Source organism: Argiope bruennichi, chromosome 4, assembly GCF_947563725.1.
Source record: "Argiope bruennichi chromosome 4, qqArgBrue1.1, whole genome shotgun sequence".
In the NCBI taxonomy this organism is placed as follows: domain Eukaryota; kingdom Metazoa; phylum Arthropoda; class Arachnida; order Araneae; family Araneidae; genus Argiope; species Argiope bruennichi.
The window spans coordinates 112137807-112155982 of record NC_079154.1 but is presented as its reverse complement, the minus strand read 5'-3'; the positions used below and the strand labels follow the sequence as shown (position 1 = coordinate 112155982).

Here is an 18176-nt window from a genome sequence, read left to right as displayed (position 1 = left end):
TTGCTAAAAGTTCTCAAATGAAAGGAAAAAAGTATTTTAAAATTTTCTTGTTATTTTGCATATCACTCACTATATGGCAGGAAAATTTATGCAAAATATTATAATGTAAGATACAGTATATATTGCTCATATATTGATGCATGGTTTTATCTGTTACAGAAATGACATTTTAAAACAACAAGAATGGATCATTAGATTTTTCTCCTTTTGTTTTGGCTTTCACTTTTATCTGCATACCCTCTATGACAATATATTTCTAAATATATTTATTTAAGCATGAGTTTTGGTATTATTTTTTCCCTTAACGATTTATATCAAAGGTTGTTGCTGATAATTCACACTCAGAAGTATATTAAAAATTTCAAAATGTTTAAATATACGACTTTATGGTATAATTTAATTTGCAAGTGTTTGTTTAAACTGACTGTATAATGAAGACTAAAAAATATTTTTACTCCCTTGACGTGAATAGTAGCTACTATAGACTAAGCAATGTCTACCATAAAATTTAGTTATATTTGTGGATTTAAGCTGTGGGATCAAAATACCATGAATTTCAGCTCTGTTTGCCATGTATGTGAGTTTGGAACATACTAATTCTGCCATCCAATATCTTTAAGGTAATAGGACATAGGGAATAGTTTATTGGAAGAGTATTTTGGATGTTGTTATTATTCTCATTATTTGAATGTGTTCAAAATCATGAAGTGTATCCTTTCATAATTATTCGTGTAATTTCAAAATGATGGACTGCATTATTCTGACTAATTGAGCTTTATTAGAAGATTAATAAATGGAAATTTTTTTAAATTTTTTAAATATTTTTTTAAAGATATATGTTTATTTAAATTCATTAGATTATATTGAAATTTTGGAAACAAAATGCTTATTTTCATAGAATAATAAGTAACTAAAAAGTTCTTCAATTAGAAAAATTTCATTTAGAATTTCTCTTCCAGGTATCTCAAAGAGTATGATTATTATGAACGATGTGTAAGAGAGCGCCAGTGGCAGGAAAAACCTCCCAAAGTTTTCAAGCGACATAGAAATAACAGTACAAGTGGATGCCTCTGCTTTACTGGCCGAAGTAGGAACAGTGACTCCAAACGTGCCTATCGTACTGTTTGAACTGTTTCTCCAGTCGTTATCCATTTCATCCTTTGTGGTTTCTTGAGATCTTAATCTTAAAGCTTTGGATATGAATTTATCCACTGTAATTACTTTCCTGAATGTGGAAGCTTCTTGAATATCACTGGGTTTTTAAATGGTGGATACTGACTTACTTACAGTGCCACTGAAACAGAATGTATTGCTTTTTCGGATCAATGCTTATGCTGGATTATTAATGAGCTTTAGATTGGTAAATTTTTTCTCTGCTCTGCTGAATGCTGCAAGATGTTTGAAAAATCATCTTTTTTACTTCAAGGTCACACTTATAAAAGAATAGTACTGATTTCCTTTAATTGCCTGAGTTTAGTTTCTACCTATTAATTTGGAAGAGAAATATGTGGAGTCTTGTTAAAGGCTACATTGTAGCATGGAAAATACAAGTCCATATTTAAATCCCTCATTTTGATCAGCAAAATATATTTTGTTTTTGTATTCTGCCATTTATGTTTATAAATGGTTTTTGCTTGCCATAAAATAATCCAGATTTTATTATTGAGTGTTGGAAAGCTTATTGTCTAAGCTGAGATGTTCAAAAAATATTTGGAAATGATATATCAGTCTTAGCAAATGTATATTAAGTATGTATATTTGAATTTTTTTCTTGCACATGCCCATTTTTTTCTTCCTTTTTTTTAAACAAATACTTGTACAGCCATCTTTAGCACTGAAAACTTTGCACAGCTGCTGGTCAGTACGAATGTGCATAAAAATGAGCATCAGGGTGGATATTTGATAATGTACATATTGCATTGTTATTTAATCCCTTAAGTTTTGTACTTGAATTTTCATTTTTATGATTAATGTGTTCAAACAATACACTGTGATCTATTGACCATTTTGAATTTTGTTTACTTTTTATGTGTGTCTTGGTAGTTATATTTTGTTACAGTGGTAGAATGTACACAAAAACTGTGCACATATTTCATATCTAACTATGAAGGAGTCATTTTCTCTGTTGATTGGATTAAAAATATTTAGTTAGTATTATCAATGTTTACTTAAAAATTTTTTACTTACAATTTTTGTTTTTAAGTTTTTTTTATTATTTTTATTTATTCCTCACTTTCGTTCACTAAGTAGGTGTCAATGAAATGAAAAAAAAAATCATATATTGATCAAATGGGGGAAATCTAATTATTAATTTTTTGATTATCATCTAAACTTAGATGTCTTCGTGCATCTCTAGCTGATTATTTTAATAAATGTTTATAAAAACTTCACTCATGCACGATTTTATAAAAGTTGTACAATGCTGATCATCAACAAAAATAGAAATAATCTTAATGCAGAGTATTTCATTAAATATTTAAACAGCTATCATTTAGTAAATATTTCATTTACTTGTATGTGCATTTGAGATAGTTTTTTTACAGAAAATAAAAACACTGAGCAAAAAAGAAAAAGAAAAAAAAAAAAAAAAAAAAAAAAAAAAGGCATGAAGAAAATGTTAGATTAAAGAAAATAAGTAAAAATAAAAACTCTTGAAAGTATTAGCAAAAGAAAATTAAGAAACTGAATAAATTTTGTCTTAAAAGTTATTTTACTAATACTTTTTTTTTTTTCAAATCTCCTCTAAGCAGCACATTTAGGTTTCCCTTTTCATATGTATCTAATGTTATTAGTGAATGCCAAATTAGTTATTTCCTATATTGGTTTAAGCATTATCATATTTTATAAACAGATCTATATTAATTATTATTTGAGATCATGCATTAAATTAATGTAGCCATTTATTACATTACTAAACAGCACCAAATTTATTGATCAAATGTATGCATAAATAAAAATCACTTTAGTTGAACAGTGTGTAACCAGTGTTAGCTGTGCAGTTAAGTTCTCTTAGAAGCATTAACTCTTCAATGTTGATAGGAGTAGTAGAGACCAGTTATCACAACAGATGTTAAATATCTTCATCATTTGTAAAGACTGAAAGGCTTAATAACTGAATATACCAGGTCTTTAAAAAACTCAACATGGTTTAAATTTTATTATTAAAACATGTTGTAAAGAGTCATTTCACATTATAAATGTAATTAAGCATGTCATCTAAATTCTAGTGGCATGTTGTGCTATAAAGTCATATTCTTTTTCATCTGCAAGATGGGTAATGAATTTCAGAAATCAACCACTGACTCAATATATTAACTAACAATATTAAACTAAGCTAATAAAACAAATAAATGAATTGACTTCATTTGTTTTGAAAATTTGAAGGTTTGTGAGGAATAATAATTTTTAAGTTGCATTTTGTTTTAAATTAAATTATAAGTTAGAGTATGAATGGTTTATTATTAACTTTTATTGATTTGTATTAATGAATTTTAAAGATTATTGCTAAAGAAAGGAAAAAAAAAAAGTCAGATGTTTTGCTTTTAAGATGATCTCATAGTGGTTCATGTAAATAATGTCCCCATGGATATATCTGCTCAAATGACCATTTTTGCTGCATTTCAGAAACTTCAAAATATTAAAATAATTTATTTTGATGGCAAATTATCTAAATTTTCTTCTTCTTTTCTTCTAAAAAAAAAAAAAACTTAGTTTTTCAAATACTGAAGTTTTCTTCATCAGTCTTTAGATTTATATTAGTTCTTAAAACTACTTAAATTTGTATACTTAAAATGTTCTTCACATATTAATAATTATATTTACTAATTATACTAAAAAAGGGTCTTCTTATTAAATATTTATTGTGAATATGTTAACATCTCCTCTTCCTCTTTAATTTCATCAAGAACAGTGTTTTAATTGTACTCTTTTTTTTTATCCTATTAATATATAATGCGGTCTAATTTGGCAAGCATTGGAAATTCCTGTATTCTTTTTTATTGATATGTATTGTATTCTTTTTTCCATTTCTGTTAAATTCAAAAAATTTGTTCTTTTGAAGATTTGAATTGCCTCTCACTCCATGATACAATTAACATAATTTTGCATTGAGACCTTGTAAGGCATATTTTTAACGAATTACCTTACAAATCTTTTAATGTAGGGCATATTTTAATGTATATGATGTATTTTAACTTTATAGTTATAAAAGTGATGTAACAGCATTATAATGTTAAATAAGTTTAAGTGTGATGTACTGAAAGCTTTTTAATATATGAACATGCTATAGCCTCATGTAAACCTGATTGTATAGAAATGTTATTCGTGTATTTGGTGTGGATATTCTATTCATATATATGTGTTTTGAAAAATGTTATTGAAATGTGAAATTAAATTTATCCAGCATTAATTTTATTAACTAGATAATTTAATTATTTAATAAGTGGGTGACAAAATTTTTGTTCCTTTTAATTTTTAATAATTTTTGTTTACTTAAAAAAATATTTTGAAGCAATTTATTCTGTATTATTAATTAACAAAATCCTTTTTGTCTGCAATTAAAATACCATAATATGTATTAATTTGGAGAAATTAAATTGTACCAATCCCCCCCCCCCACACCATTCTTAGCTTTATTACATTCATAGCAGTGTAAGAATCTGTGTGATGAGCATATATAAGTATATGTATTATCTATGTAATATATCTGCTTAAATATTCTTTTTAATATCAGTGTTGCATGATACAATGTTTATTATCTTAAAATAAATAATATGCAATTACTACAAATTTCTTTGTAAAAATTTATAATCCTTCAGATAAACAGAATTGAACTTTAAAGGTTTAATACTGCTTTACACTAATAAATAAAGCATTCTCTTTCTGAAAAAAAAAATGAAAAAAATAAAAAATAAACAGTAATTTTTTTAAAAAAAATTATATCATGGAAATTCAGAAATACCTCATTTATGTAAAGTATGGTAAGAATAATTAGATCTTTTAATAGCAACCAATATTTTCAACTTTCTTATCATTTGCCACATTTGTGCATTCATTACATTTTAAGTATTTTAAAGGTTATTTTTAAATCTCATAAATTTGTTGTTGATTTTTATAATTTGTCATTTATAATTATTGAAAATCATCAAGTTTGTCTAATTTCTATTGTTGAAATGTTAAGTAGATATATGACTAAACTTTAATGATTTATCTGCTGATTAATAATTTTTAGGGAATTTACATAATGGTCTTTATGAATAACTCTTTCTGTGTAATAACCCCCCTTCCCCCAATCAAGTTATATTGTTTCTCCTCGTAGAATCTGTTCAGGAAATGGCTGGTTTATATTTTCCCAAGATGCATTATTTTCACCAGTCTCTGTGGAAATTGTCTGCTTTGGAAAAATTAACTTCTGAGTATCTTATTGGGTGGGTTTAATTTTTTCTTCATTTCATTAAATATTAACAAGCTATTCATCTTTTCATTGGGAATTTTTGCCAGTATCCTCAACAAAACATTAGATGTTGTTCTGTAGAGAAGTTTGGCTTAAATATCTGCTGGAAGTAATAAGCATATGTTTTGAAAACACAGAAAAAGATGTTGATAAACTGGTTTTAATTACTTTATTTTATACACTAAATGAAACCTTATATAATTAATATTTTGGAAAATTAAGAGTCCATAAATAAATCACTTTTTATTAGGTTAATGCACTTTTGTGCATTTAGCATCAAAATAGGTATAGTGCTCATAAGGTGCCTCTCTGCGTCAATTCGTGATAATTAACTCCGCTATATGTGATACTCACATTGATAATAGTGTGTGATCAAATAATGAAATTTTTATGCATCATTTCCAAGTGTGTTGTGATACCATTTTCGCTGAATATTTACTCTCTTTGTGAATTAGATATCCAAAATAATTCAATTAGTTTTAATCCTTGCTGATGCAAGATTTTGTATCACTTGTGGTTCGTAAGCTTTATGCATATTTAGATGACCGCATTTTAGTTTTGAAATAATCGAAATTCCAAGGACATATTTTTTATAAAAATTTTTAGTTTAAAGACTAAGTATAGCTATTTATATCTCCATAAACTTATACAAAATGTTATTAGCATATTAGTATTACGATTTTTAAAAATTTTTATACTTAATTATGTTAAGTTTTACTGTATTATTATACAGTAAAACCTAACATAGTTAAATATAAAATCCAATAGTCTCATAGCCAAATATTTATTTACCATCATTATAGTGATTTTTTTTTTTTTTTTTTTTTTGTAATTGGTTTTATATAAATAAACTAAAATGTTATTTTAGTTTTTAAGCTGAATTTATTTATATCGTATCAGATATAGAATAGTATCGGATTAATAAATATCTAAATATTTTTTTCAGGTATTGATATTATCTTTCTGTTTGGCATTTGTAATGAATAAATAATTGTTTTCAAAAGCTAAAAGCATTTTCATTTTTTTTAAAGTTGAAAATTACCTTGGAATTTCACTGCATTGAAGAATACGAACTACTAGTACAAGCTACATTTCATTTGCTACAATACTATGTATTGTTTTGTAATGTATTATATTACATTTAAGTACTGTGCTATTAAATATTTTTATTCCTCACATAGTAAGCATTATACCTATCTAAAAATGTTTGTATATTTATTCTGTAGCTCACAAGTATTCATTGCTATAAGCATTCAGTTACTATCTTATAATGTGATCAAATTTACAAAATACAATGAAAAAAAAACACGTCTGGATAAAAATGTCCGATTTGACATTTGTATATTAATCAAAATTAAATAAAATTTAAGAAATAAATTAAATTCTTCAATAAGAATTTTAACTGTTTTGATCTTCTTGTCTAAATGTGTATGTGTAACCTTTTTAATATTATTTTTAAAGCTAATTGTGTATAAATTTTTGATTTTCAAATAATTTTAACACCTCTATTAAAATGTTTTAGTAATAATTTCATGTTTGCTGTTATATAGTATTTTTCCTCATTGCCAGCTGTTATAAAATTAAAAAATTGTTTTTTTTTTATTTTTTTTATTTTAATTACTTTCTAATTACTAATTCTATGCATAAAATATTTTTTAAATCTCTTTATTAAAAGCTGGTAAATAATTGTAGAAAAGTACATGTTTCAGCCATTTTCCATTAATGCCGACCTTTAATGTTGTTGCTGTAAGTGCCATGCTCCATTTTTTCAAACTTGTAAAGCATATTGTTAATGCATTTTATAAAAACAATGAAGTTTCTAACAGTTTCACTACGACACTGTAATTATAAGATTTACACATATTTGTTATTCTTAGAACCTATCAATATTGTTTGGTAGGAAATATTGGTAACGTTTTTAAAGCGTTTGTTGAAATTTAGGTGTTTTTTGGACTAGCTATAGTTTACATTTATGTCTTTCATGTATTTCGCATGTGCTGTAACTGTACTGTCAATTTTATAGCTGTTAAATTTCGTTATCATGTAACAGATTATACGGTTTCTTCCTTGTTGTTATTACTGCTTATAAGCAGCACTATACATGTGTCAACCCGGTGAAAAACAAATTATTCATTAAAGTAGCAAAATATATCGCATTCGATTCATTTTTATATTGATATATATATGTTATGTATGTAAAACGATCCTGTAATCTAACATTATTATTTCGCTGTTGATGTATAAAAAAGAGTGTATAAAAAAATTCTGTTCATATAGTTGTTACAAAATTTTATAAATGTTAAGTATAAGGGTGATAAAATTTATCAGATTGTTATATTAAATATGCTATTATTTAAATGGTCGCGTGTTAAATTAATTAAAACTATCATCCTTTATAAAATTATTTTTTACTCTTCTTCGATGGGACAATAAATAAAAAAATGCTATTGTTTGAAAACTGTAGTTTATTTTCACCTTAGCTTTTTTTAAAATGTAGTTATGCTGTGGCCAGAAAATTTGATTTGTAACTTTGTAATGTGCCAAAATTTTTTGTACACTCTACCTCTGTAAGTTAAAATCAATACTGTGCAATTTTGTCGGTTATTTTCTTTTTGTTTTAAGTTACTAGTTAAAGTCGTTGTTGAATTTTTGTTCTGTTAAGCCTCTCTTCAATATTTGGTGTGCGCATAAAAGTTTAAAAATATTTATTGAAGCACTGAAAAAAACTAATACTATAGATAGAAAAATTGTAATACTCCATATTTTACAGGTTCTTTTCTTTGATTACTTTTAGTGTCAGCATTATATTCATCAACAAAATTTATTTCATTTCTGTATGCTGCCGATTAATTGGAGTAATTATAAGTAAATACCATTGGTTGTGTTTTCTTTTTTAAAAAATAACTTAGTTTGTTACTCATTTTTTGCATTTAGTTTTTTTTTCTTTCTTTCATTTTTTTTTCTTTTACAATTATATATGTAGTGCTGTCTAACTACCTGATGAATTCTCCCAATTTTTTCAATTTGCTTAAACTGGTTTTCATAATAATTATTGAGAAAAGGAAGAGGTCTTCATCATTTTTCTTTGTGTTAACTTGAATCGCGTGCCATTTAGTTATGTATCAAATACTCATTTCAATTTGATTTCTGGAAGCGATTTGTCAATTATTATCTTTTGATTACACCAAAGATATTTTATTACTCATATTAGGCTATTATTACTTTGCATTTTTTTTTTTCTTTTCTGTTATAAATTTTGTTATAAATATTTTTTTTATTTTTTGCATGTTTTGATGTAAAGTTGTTTGATTTTAAAGGCCGAAAATTCTTTTTCAAAAAATTTCTTTTTCCTCTTTACTTTTAGGCATGCAAGTAAACTTTAAATGTATACTGTTTCTCAGATATTTACTTATAATAATTTTTATATTGCATGCTCAATACCACATGAATTGTGCCATGTACTTGCATAATGTAATAATCATGCAACACTTCCTTCGGATCTGATCGTTTGACTGACTTTTTAGCTACAATTAGAGCTATCAAATTTGACATGTAATTTTTTTTTTGGTAATAAGTATTCACTAAAAAGAGATCTTCAGTGGCCACGCTTTTCGTCATTAATTTAAGCGAATTTTATTACATGAAAATCAGTCTTAATTTGCTTAAAAAAGTAAAAATTTAGATTTTCAGTGATAGAAATTTTATTTATGTGCAAAATTTTCTGTAAATTGAATACATTTAATTTTTTATTTTGCAAGATTTTTTCTGTTTTGGCTTAGTTTATATACTCACTTATAACCACGTTTTGAAATACAGTTATTTGCATGTACTTTTCTTTGTTATGAATTAAAAGTAAATTAAAAAAAATAATATAAAAATAGACAAGACACGTTGTAAGCATTATCATACTACGACACTTCGGACTCTATATTCGAATCTTTTTTCTTTTATTATTTTTTTTATTTTTCAGTTCTCAAAACTCTAGTATTTTCTTTTAGTTAAAATGCTAATGAAGAATGTATTTTTTAATCCCCACTCTCCTATTTCATCCGAGATTTGCTACATAGGAACAGTTATCCATAAAAATGACTTGCACGGGGACATTTATGGTAGTTGGACAGCAATATTTCGGACTGAACTGTATTGAGTTTTTGTTTAAGGATGTTTTTTAATTTACTGTTCACACTGAATATTGGAGTTGGAAAATATAGCATACGCACAGAACTAGAATCTTTCTACTCTAACCGAATGAGGAATTTTAAACAGAGAGTGAATGATTTTTAATTGGTGATTTCCATTACTCGGAACATGTAGGTATCATGTTACGTATTTGCACTTGTGTTGTCACATAATTCGCTTGGATTATTTGTGAATAAACATTTCTTACAGAAACTGGCGTTTTTCTTTCTTTCTTTTTTTTTTTGTCTCCTCTTTTTAAAATTGTTATAAATTTTATAGCAATTCGATGAAATTTATTTTATGGACATGGATTGCTTAAGATTCATAACCAAATATACTTTTAATACTTAGAGATATTTTTTCAATGAATTGTTCATTCTGAATTTTTTTAATTAAATTTCGAATAACATTTTTTTTTTGCTTTAATTATAATAATATTTTGCCTTAAAAGGAGAGAGAATTAGATGCCCTTATCAATTTAAAAGTAAGTTATAATTGGTTTATGAAGGCCAAATGCTGGCAACTTATTTGAATTCTTTAAAATAATTTGTATAAATATATCCACGTTATTTTAAGTTATTTTTATCTTCACATTTTTTAATTTATGAAAAGTAAATTCTTACTTTCTTTATCTGAAGAAGGTGTTTAGTAGCAAAGTAAAATTTTCCATTTTATAAGAAATAAAAAGTTGAGTTTCGCTTTTATTTAAAAAAAAAAATTGTTTTTAGATTATTTGATTTTATTTGTTCCATATAACAGCAACCGATGAGGCGATTTTAGTGCGAGCTAATATACTATATATATATAGTATATATACACTCATGTCCAAAATTAAGGTCACAAACATAAAATCGGCGAAAAATGAAAAACTATTCACTGTGTTGCCACGGAATTTGGCACAGAGGTACACTACAATGGAAGAAAGAACATAGACACATAACAACATGGAAAAGATTTTAATTGGGAATTAAGAAACAGAATATATCAAAAAGTGTTACATTATGAATCGGAGATAAAGCAGTTATCTCGGGAAAAACCTGTCTAATATGAAATGTGACCACCGTGCACTGCTATACAGGCTTCACAACGAGGTTTCATATTGTTTATGAGGATGTCAATAAATGCTTGGGGCAGCAAAGCCCACTCTTCCAAAAGCGTGCCTTTTAACTCTTGGAGGGTATTAGGAGGGAGGTTACGCTGTGCAATGGCTCTTCCGAGACCATCCCAAACATGTTCTATAGGATTAAGAACAGGAGACCTCGAGGGCCAGTCCATACGTCAAATATCCTCTTCCTCAAGAAAATCGTCAATGATCTGGCCTCTGTGTGAACGCGCGTTATCGTCCATAAACACGAATTCTGGACCAAAAGTACCCCGGAACAATCTCATATAGGCTTCAAGGATCTCATCCCTATAGCGATGTGCATTGACAATATCCTCATCGAAGACGTGCAGTGGTGTATGACTGTCCAACATTATGCCACCCCAGACAAGGATTCCTCTGCCACCAAATCTATCGATTTTCTTTACCTAGGAGGGATGATAGTGAGCTCCTCGCTCTCTCCAGATGAAGATTCGTCGAGTGTCCCTCTGTGGGGTAAATCTCGACTCATCACTGAAAAGAACATGCCCCCATTCTTGCTGTGCCCAAGACTGATGTGTTCGGCACCACAACAACCGGGCTTTTTTTCTGTTGGATGCAGTCAAAGGGACGCACTCAACTGGTCGCCGGGCATAAAGGGCCCTCTCTGCTAGACGTCCGTATACTGTTTGTCTGGAAATTTTTATTCCAGACGCAGCAGCAAGGTCACGAGCAAGTTGAGGAGCCGTTGTCATCCTAAGCTGCCGTGCGCTTAATGCCAAATAGAGATCCTGTGCAGGCGTCGTTGCTCAGTGACGGCCTTGGCCGGCCTTCCTGGTTACAGTACCACTTGTTTGGAATGATTCCACATCCTGGATACCACTTTCGGTGCCACTTGTAACCATCGAGCCACCTCCGCTTGAGACTGCCCAGCTTCAAGCCTGCTAATGGATCTCCATCTCAAGGAATCGTCTAAAAGATTATAAGAACTCATTCTCACTGGAAACAGTTTAAATTTTTTGTTTTAATGCAATATTCACAAAATTGCAGGCGAAAATCCCAGATGCCTAAACGGTCTAATTTCAGTAGTTCCTCAAAAACTAATGCTAAACAACATTATTTCCCACAACAAAGGTTAATATCGTGTTACCGGTCCTTCACAATATATAAAATATAATTTGTTTAAATTTTACTGGTAGCCATTTCGAATTACTTTGAAAAACATTTTTGTGACCTTAATTTTGGACATGAGTATATATAAGGATCTTCAATCGTGCACTGCATATGGACTAAAATAAAGTAGTCGGAAACCATTTTTTTTTTTTTTTTTTTTTTTTTTTTTAAGAATTCCGTTTTTCAAAGTTTGTTTTGCTTACTTGCTTTGAGCAAAGGACCGAGTTCCAATCTTTTAATCCTCCCGCACTTCTTGAGTAGTCTTTATATTTTTGAATAACCCTTTTAGTAGGAAATGAAATATTAGTAATAAAATTATTTTTTATTTTATTACATTTCCTACTCGGAACTATCTCTGCATAAAAAAGTCGTTATTATAATGTTAAGGGTTTTGGCTAGCTTAAAAGTCAAATGACTCAATTTAACTTAATAAGTAGTTCATAGGATTTATTTTCGTTTTTATATTTTTATTCCGTTTTACTTTCCCGTAGGCGAAGAATTCAAAAAGAAAATATTATAATCAAGAAATTCGAAGTCGAGATCTTGAAAAATCTCAACCTTTTCAGACTTCTCTGAATCCGAAAAACATGTTTTTAGAATTATGTTTGTGAACTTGATAATTTAGAAATCTTTTTTTTTATTATATGGATTGAAATACTATTTGTGAACTTAATAACAAACTTGTAGATTTCGATCAAAATCTACAAATTCATTCAGAGAAAGTTGTCGGTCCGGGTGTCCGAGTAAGATGAATTCGATAATTACAAAACGCAGAGAACCGAGTTGATAAAATTTGATACACAGGTTTAGAATTTAAAATGTTGATGTATACCAGTTTTGAGGAAAATCCGACAAGGAGTTTCCCTTCTGTCGGAATGTCATTTCTTATTGTCTATAAACACTGACTTCAATAAATGAAATGTGTCATGTGATCTTATAACTACAATTTTAGCTCTATACCAAATTTGGTTTTTCAATCGATTGGAAAAAAAGTGTCCAAAATACGTATTAAATTTTTTATACCTGTGTATAATCAGCAAACCAGAGATTAATCACCATATATATATATAATCACCAAAGATGCATACTAGATTTAGTAAAAATTTAGCGAGATTCATTCCAAAAATCTGTATTTTTTAACGATTTCTCGCCAATGAGATGCAAGGGATTCACGGCTTTATTCAAAACTCAGAATTTTATTCAGAAGAAGAGGCATGGCACCTTTATAATAGAGTATGTGAAAAAACTTTGTGAAGATCACCCACATTGGTTTTACCCTTTCAATGCCAAAAAATTAAATTTAACTTTAAAATAATATTGCATTAACTTAGGATAATAGCTGATATTACTCGTCATGATCAAGTATTCAAATTGCAAGCAGTTACAATGCGGTATTTTAGCTTTTTTTAGAGAGACGAGTTTTGTAAAAGGGTTTAAAGAGGGCAGGTACAATATCATGTTTGAAGCTGAATTAAACTTACCGAGTTATTTATTTTTGTCAAGACAATAAATAGCCTGGCAACTGTTCTATTATGTACATGAACATTCCTAATGGAGCCAAATCCAATGACGTAATAGCACTATTAAACACGTCACTCTCCGTATAATCCATCTTTTAAATGTTCGTTGTTATTTACGTGCATATTCGTATTACGTGTAATTTCACCGCCTGATTCCTCAAGTCATCTGATCCGATAAATAAACAATCTTTCTTCCTTGACTTTTAACTAAAGAAAAAAAAATATCGCTGTTTAATATTTGATGAAGCCATGGCAACAGCTGAATCTCATAGCAGTGATAAAATCTTCAATTGAAAATTTGGCCATATTTTTCATAATAACCAGAATTCAGAAAAAAAAAAAAATTGCACTTCAACTAAATTGGTAAATATAGATTTTTTTAAAAATTTTTTTTCAAATGGTGTAAAAATCAGTTTCACTCGATTATATGTTCAGAAAATATTGCGGGAAAAGGCGAAAATATCGCGTGATTTTTAATTATTAAAACTTTAGAAATATCCCCTCGAAGGTGCACATACCTGCTCTCAAAAATATACATATGATAAATATGGTAGTTTCAGATTAAATGATGGTCTGTCTAGTAGAATTCCTACACACACGCACGCATATACACCGACAATTGTATTTCCAATAAAAATAATATGGTATCCAATCATGTATGGATATTGGCATTCTACAGATCAAATCGTTTGATCTTCAGTTATCAAATTTGGCACATATATAACTTAGAGGATGCAAATGTCACAGTTTTGATATTTTAATTCATTAAAATTTAAATTGAATATCGACATTTTTCTGAGATAGCTTTCGAATATATTATTGCCCAAATTCTGGTGTGGTGTGGAGAGTGAGGGGGGGGGGTGCCAGCTCAGGTGTCGTCCTCGTAATCTGACCGTGGTTCAAAATTACGAGGTCAGTCCCAAAATAGCTCTAGTGTTGCTTCAAACGGGACGTTAATATAACTAAACCAAACTAAACCAATTATTGCACAAAAATGAATTTTGCACCATTTTAAAATGTAAGAAATTGTTTTTAATGATATTATTTTATAAACAGCAAATGTTTCCTGAATTTTGGCATTTTTTTTTAAAAATATTTTTAACCTAACTTTAAACAACAGATTATATTGTTCGAATCGTTTTCACTAATTCATCAATTATGTAAGGCAATCAATTATGTATGCGCAATTTTCTTTCGTTATTGAAAGCTAAGGAAAAAGGATTTTGTTTAATATCCATGCAATTTGTTAGACAAATATAAAGGTGAAGTTACAATAACTCGAACTAATACCCATGTAAAATAAAATGGAATATGGATACCTTTTTCCTAACCTATTGAAACAAAGCAGCAATTTCAATAATAAGGTCATATACCAAATTTCATTTATTTAAGACATTGTGTTTCTGAGTTATTTCATTTACATACATGAGAAATTATAGACTGATAGGCGGTCAACTATTTGACGAATTTGGTTCCAAATTTGATTCAGATTTACATTGCTTTGCCATGCTAAATCTGTATACTGTTACGAATCTGTGATGCGGCTTCCCAGCGTAGTTGGTTCCATCATCAGAAAGACAGTTTTACAGTCATCTGTATTAGACGGAGTCCGGGTGTCGCATCGGAGGTCTATGAGCTTGGCGACCATTTGGCGACTTTGGCGCCAAAATAGATTATACCCGAAACATCGAGAATTTTCCCGATCCGTCCATTAGGAACCGAGATAGCCTCGAACGTTCCTGATTGGTTGAGAGGCTTCTAGCCCCGCCTCCTGAGACCTATAAAAGGAGGCAGCCGCAGAGACAGAGGAGTCGTTGTCGGAAGCGACAGAGAAGAGTAGTCGGAATCGACAGGGAGTGGTAGTCAGACTCGACGGTGAAGAAGGAATCTTCCAGAGATTAGCAGAGCAGCGACGGAGTGAAGCTAGTGCTGAACTAAGCTGTGCGCTACTGTCTGCAGTAGAGTCTGGTTGTATGCTGCACATCTCGGCTGAAGATAATCGTCTTCTATGCTGTATATAGTTGTCGTCTTTGTGTTGTCCTGTGTGTCTTCGTGTAAATAAACGTCGTTGTTCCTTTTTCTACTGCCGCCTGATGATTGAGCGTTCTCTACACCATATCACTTCCACTATCCAAACGAACCCCGGAAATTTCGTAGCAATACTAAACTTTTATCTATCAACTCTATCGTATTCGAATAGCCGAACAAGCAAATTTACTATGAATGGATTTCAAAATTTGTGAATAATCTACAAATTTCTTATAAAGACTATATACTTCGCTATACCAAATTTTATCTTTCTAGTTCAAAACGTTTCGTTTTTAAGTTATTTCACAGATAGGCAGACAAAACTTCAAATTTTTACTATATTTTTTATTTATTTTATTTTTATGGATTCAAGGAGCTCTAAAATAATGGAGATTCGTCAAAATCTCTAATTGGTATTTTTGACTATTACATACTTTTGCTTTGTATTCTTCGTATATAAGAAACGATCCAGCATATTGAAGTTTTTTTTTTGTATATTCATTTATTTTTGCTGTATAATTAAGTAATAATTCTCAAAAGTGATATAAAGATAAACGATTCAGTTCTAAAACATTATCATTCGACGATATTTTTGATCAGAAATCCGAATGTCTTAATTTTTTTTAATGAATGGTTTTGTACACAAGAGAGGAGGGTATCTTTACTGAGAAATCTTGGACCTCTGATCATCAGATCATGTTCTTTAAAAACTAAATTTCATTCGATTAATCAAGCTGATGGGACTTCCGCGGTGATGTTTGTTTCGAACAACAAAGAAATATCGAACAAAAGACTCCGACACCTAATTTAACAAGACAGAACCATGGCTACTTCAGCAATATAAAATCCTGGAGACAGCCTTTGTTCTCTTTCTTTGGCTCTTCATTTTGTTCCATAGAGAACTTCTTTTTAATTCGTAGAAAAAAGGAACATTTTCTGTGATAAATTACACAATCGGTCTGCTAGTGCCTTGTTGATTTCTCAAAAACAATTCGCGACTCGTTCAGCAATCCAATTCTTCTATTCGTTGCAGTTTTCCAAGAAATTGTTTTGTTTTTGATTCGATACAAGTTTTGCTTAGCAAAAAGTTCTGTTTTCGAGCTGACTTCCTGGTATGATAAAAAAATATTATCAAAATGGATCGAACATAGTCCTTCCAAAGTTGGTTAATTTTTGGTAAGATGCACTTTTCTATCCCCATTTTGGGTGACAGAAGTTTGAAATTGAAATTCAATTTTTGTCTGAATGCTTTTTTACATGCTTTTATGTCACTCGACTTCTTTCATATTTACAAAAGTGGAGAATTAGCACCGATTTTTTTACTCATTTTTGAATGTGCTATCGTTCTGAGCTTTATACACCTCACTAAAAGTTCAAGAAATTTAGTGAATTATTAAGAAGAATCCTTATAGCAGTTCAATTCTCAAGAGGTCTAACTACAAATAAAGAATATGCCAAGTAGATATCTGTTTAAAGAATTTGCACAACGAAACGGGACCAACTCCTCCTTCGTTCTCGTATACTTATTTACACAGCCTATTTGCGTCCAGTACTCACCTATGCCTGCCCAGTGTGGGGGTATGCTGCCAAAAGTAACTTAAAATTAATAATTCAACAACAAAACCAAATTATAAAAAGTATCTGTAAATCACCCAGATATTTCTCCAACTTTGAAATATATAAAGCCATCGATTACCCACCTCTCAAAAAATTCATACAAAAAATAGCCACTAACTTCCATAACAATCTTGTAAATATCGATAACGAAGCAATAAAACTAATCCCTAAATACGAACCCAATTCACGAATAAAAAGACCAAAAAACGTACTCCTCTAACACATCTAACCCTTTCACTAACTGGTATAACCCTTTCACCTTACCTGCTTAAATAAAGTAAACATTAAATGCTCAGGGCGCCATCTATTGCTATTAATCTTAATCTGTAACTTCCCCGGCACTGGATTTCCATCGCAAAGACCCGTTACCGCTAGCAGCATACCCACTCACCCACTCCTACAGTAACAACCAATAGCTTCACGCCATTCCAAAACTCACCCAAACCAAGCCAATCATAAATCTAGCTTCACCAAGTTCACAACAGGATTCTTTAACTTCAATATTATAACAGTTTCATGGCAATATATTAAAAGTAATGCTCTAATCAGCCACATCATTAAGGGGATAGTCCTTCTCCAAGGACGGGAGCCCCGACAAACCCATCATCGAGATCGAGATCAAATTTTAAATACAAAGTTGGCAGTTGTGTTTTTACTTTCTTGTGTATGAGATATTTTCAAAGAGAAAATAATGTAATTCTCAAAACATTCGAACTTGAGATATCGTCGAATCTCGATGATCGGAATGGATTTAAAATATTGAAACTTGGTTTCCAGGAATAACTTTTAATTTAGTTTCAAAATTTGAGGAGGAAAATTGGAGATGTCATTGGAATTTTTTTTCCTCTTTTCAGTATATAGATAACCCCTGTGAAATTTTTAATTCAAAAACGTTCATTTCTTTTGAATGATATCTTATATCTGATTTTACGATAAACAATTCTAGAATAAAGCTGGGTTGCTCCTTTTCTTTTCCACAGCGATTGTACATTTATTAAAAAATATATGAGAAAGTATTGAGAGACCACTCATGCTAATTAAGGTATCGTGTTCACATAATTATGAGCAGACAAACAAACGAACAAATAAAGGGAATTTATAATTAGGATTTAAAGATCGAGTAATA

The 18176-nt window shown here is 29.6% G+C and overlaps 1 protein-coding gene across 8 annotated transcripts in view; it reads left to right on the top strand.

Moving 5' to 3' along the window:
• The window catches only part of LOC129965660 (rho-related BTB domain-containing protein 1-like), a 97367-nt gene extending 87523 nt beyond the window's left edge, over positions 1–9844 (top strand). For all 8 annotated transcript variants that reach the window (XM_056079755.1, XM_056079749.1, XM_056079756.1 and 5 more), the window contains one exon: positions 960–9844. In XM_056079755.1, the coding sequence (XP_055935730.1) occupies positions 960–1128 (169 nt within the window). In that variant the 3' untranslated portion in view covers positions 1129–9844. The remainder of the gene's footprint in view (positions 1–959) is intronic.
• Positions 9845–18176: the final 8332 nt, after the last annotated feature.